A 1931-nucleotide genomic window follows, 5' to 3' on the forward strand; every position below is an offset into this window, starting at 1 on the left:
ACCCGCGCTGCCGACACCCGCGCTGCTGACACACACGCTGCCGTCAAACACGCTGCCGTCACACACGCGCTGCCGACACACGCGCTGCCGACACACACGCTGCCGTCACACACACGCTGCTGACACGCGCTGCTGACACACGCGCTGCTGTCACACGCGCTGCCGACACACGCGCTGCTGACACGCGCTGCTGACACACGCGCTGCTGTCACACGCGCTGCTGACACACGCTGCTGACACACGCGCTGCTGTCACACGCGCTGCTGACACACGCGCTGCTGACACACGCGCTGCTGACACACGCGCTGCTGACACGCGCTGCTGACACACGCGCTGCTGACACACGCTGCTGCTGACACGCGCTGCTGACACGCGCTGCTGACACACGCGCTGCTGTCACACGCGCTGCTGACACGCGCTGCTGTCACACGCGCTGCCGACACACGCGCTGCCGACACACGCGCTGCCGACACACGCGCTGCCGTCACACGCGCTGCCGACACACGCGCTGCCGACACACGCGCTGCCGACACACGCGCTGCCGACACACGCGCTGAGGGATTAACTCTTCATCTCCACGTCCTGTCGTCATCGTTTACAATCACACATCAAAGTCAGAGAAACGAGGAAAACAAAGACTTCTCCTGGAAAACTAAATTAAAAACCACGAAGTAATGACAGCTGCTGACGACAGACCTCCGGGGGCCACAGACCCCCAGACGCCCCAGACCCCCGGGGGCCCCAGACCCCCAGGGGCCCCAGACCCCCGGGGGCCCCAGACCCCCGGGGGCCCCAGACCTCCAGGGGCCCCAGACCTCCGGGGGCCCCAGACCTCCAGGGGCCCCAGACCCCCAGAGGGCCCCCGGGGCCCCAGACCCCCGGGGGCCCCAGACCTCCGGGGGCCCCAGACCTCCGGGGGCCCCAGACCTCCAGGGGCCCCAGACCCCCAGAGGCCCCAGACCCCCGGGGGCCCCAGACCCCCGGGGGCCCCAAACCTCCAGGGGCCCCAGACCCCCAGAGGCCCCAGACCCCCAGGGGCCCCAGACCCCAGAGGCCCCAGACCTCGTGTCTGTTTTCATAATATGATTTGTTAGAAGTAGAATATCAGCTTCATCTGGTCCTCCGTCTCTTGGTCTCGTAGAGGGAAACAAAGATGTTGAGTTCACTGGGCCCCAGACCCCCAGAGGCCCCAGACCTAAATCTTTGTATTTAAGAAGCTGGAATTAGTTTTTACATTACATTAAATTCTGTCAGTCCACTCACTAATCGGTTAATAATCAAATCATTTCAGTTGCAGAGCAGCAGTTGGTTTCTCCGTGTGGAAATAATGAACAACACACCTTAAGTTTTCTACTTAGGTCTGAAACTTAAGGTTTAATTTCTCCTGAGCTGAGGGAGCTGTACAGAACCTCCTGAGGTTCCTCATTTAAGGGAAAACGTTAAATAATTTACAGCAGTACAATTCTACTGTTTCCATGGAGACAGTAGGTCGTGAGTTTATTTTCTGGGAAACTGAATCTGAACCAACCCGTCTCTGTAAACATGTGACACACACACCTCACAGAGAGAAGCAGTTCTGGAGCTTTTGATCATATCACACAGTTTTCCTCATCAGCAGGTGGAGAGTGACATCAGTCCACGTGGATTTAAGAGCTGAGACGGAAGTTTTTACAGAGAGGAAGCTCATGTGTGTGTGTGTGTGTGTGTGTGTGTGTGTGTGTGTGTGTGTGTGCAGGTCTGAGGGAGCTGACGCTCAGCGCTAACCCAGGAATCAGCTCCAAAGGCTGGGCTCGCCTCTCCATCGCTGTGGCTCACAGCTCCCAGCTCCGAGTCCTCAACCTGGACTACAACCCACTGGGTAACACTGTGTGTGTGTGTGTGTGTGTGTGTGTGTGTGTGTGTGTGTGTGTGTGTGTGTGTGTGTGTGTGTG

At 58.8% G+C, this 1931-nt stretch overlaps 1 protein-coding gene across 1 annotated transcript in view; it reads left to right on the forward strand.

The window, feature by feature from the left end:
• The window catches only part of lrrc73 (leucine rich repeat containing 73), a 13420-nt gene that overhangs the window by 3711 nt on the left and 7778 nt on the right, over window positions 1–1931 (forward strand). The window contains exon 4 of the mRNA XM_023395675.2: window positions 1736–1858. Within this exon, the coding sequence (XP_023251443.1) occupies window positions 1736–1858 (123 nt within the window). The remainder of the gene's footprint in view (window positions 1–1735; window positions 1859–1931) is intronic.

The sequence above is a fragment of the Seriola lalandi genome, unplaced genomic scaffold (genome assembly GCF_002814215.2).
Source record: "Seriola lalandi dorsalis isolate HSWRI2012SDOR001 ecotype SW California unplaced genomic scaffold, Sedor1 jcf7180002054967, whole genome shotgun sequence".
Classification (NCBI taxonomy): Eukaryota; Metazoa; Chordata; class Actinopteri; order Carangiformes; family Carangidae; genus Seriola; species Seriola lalandi.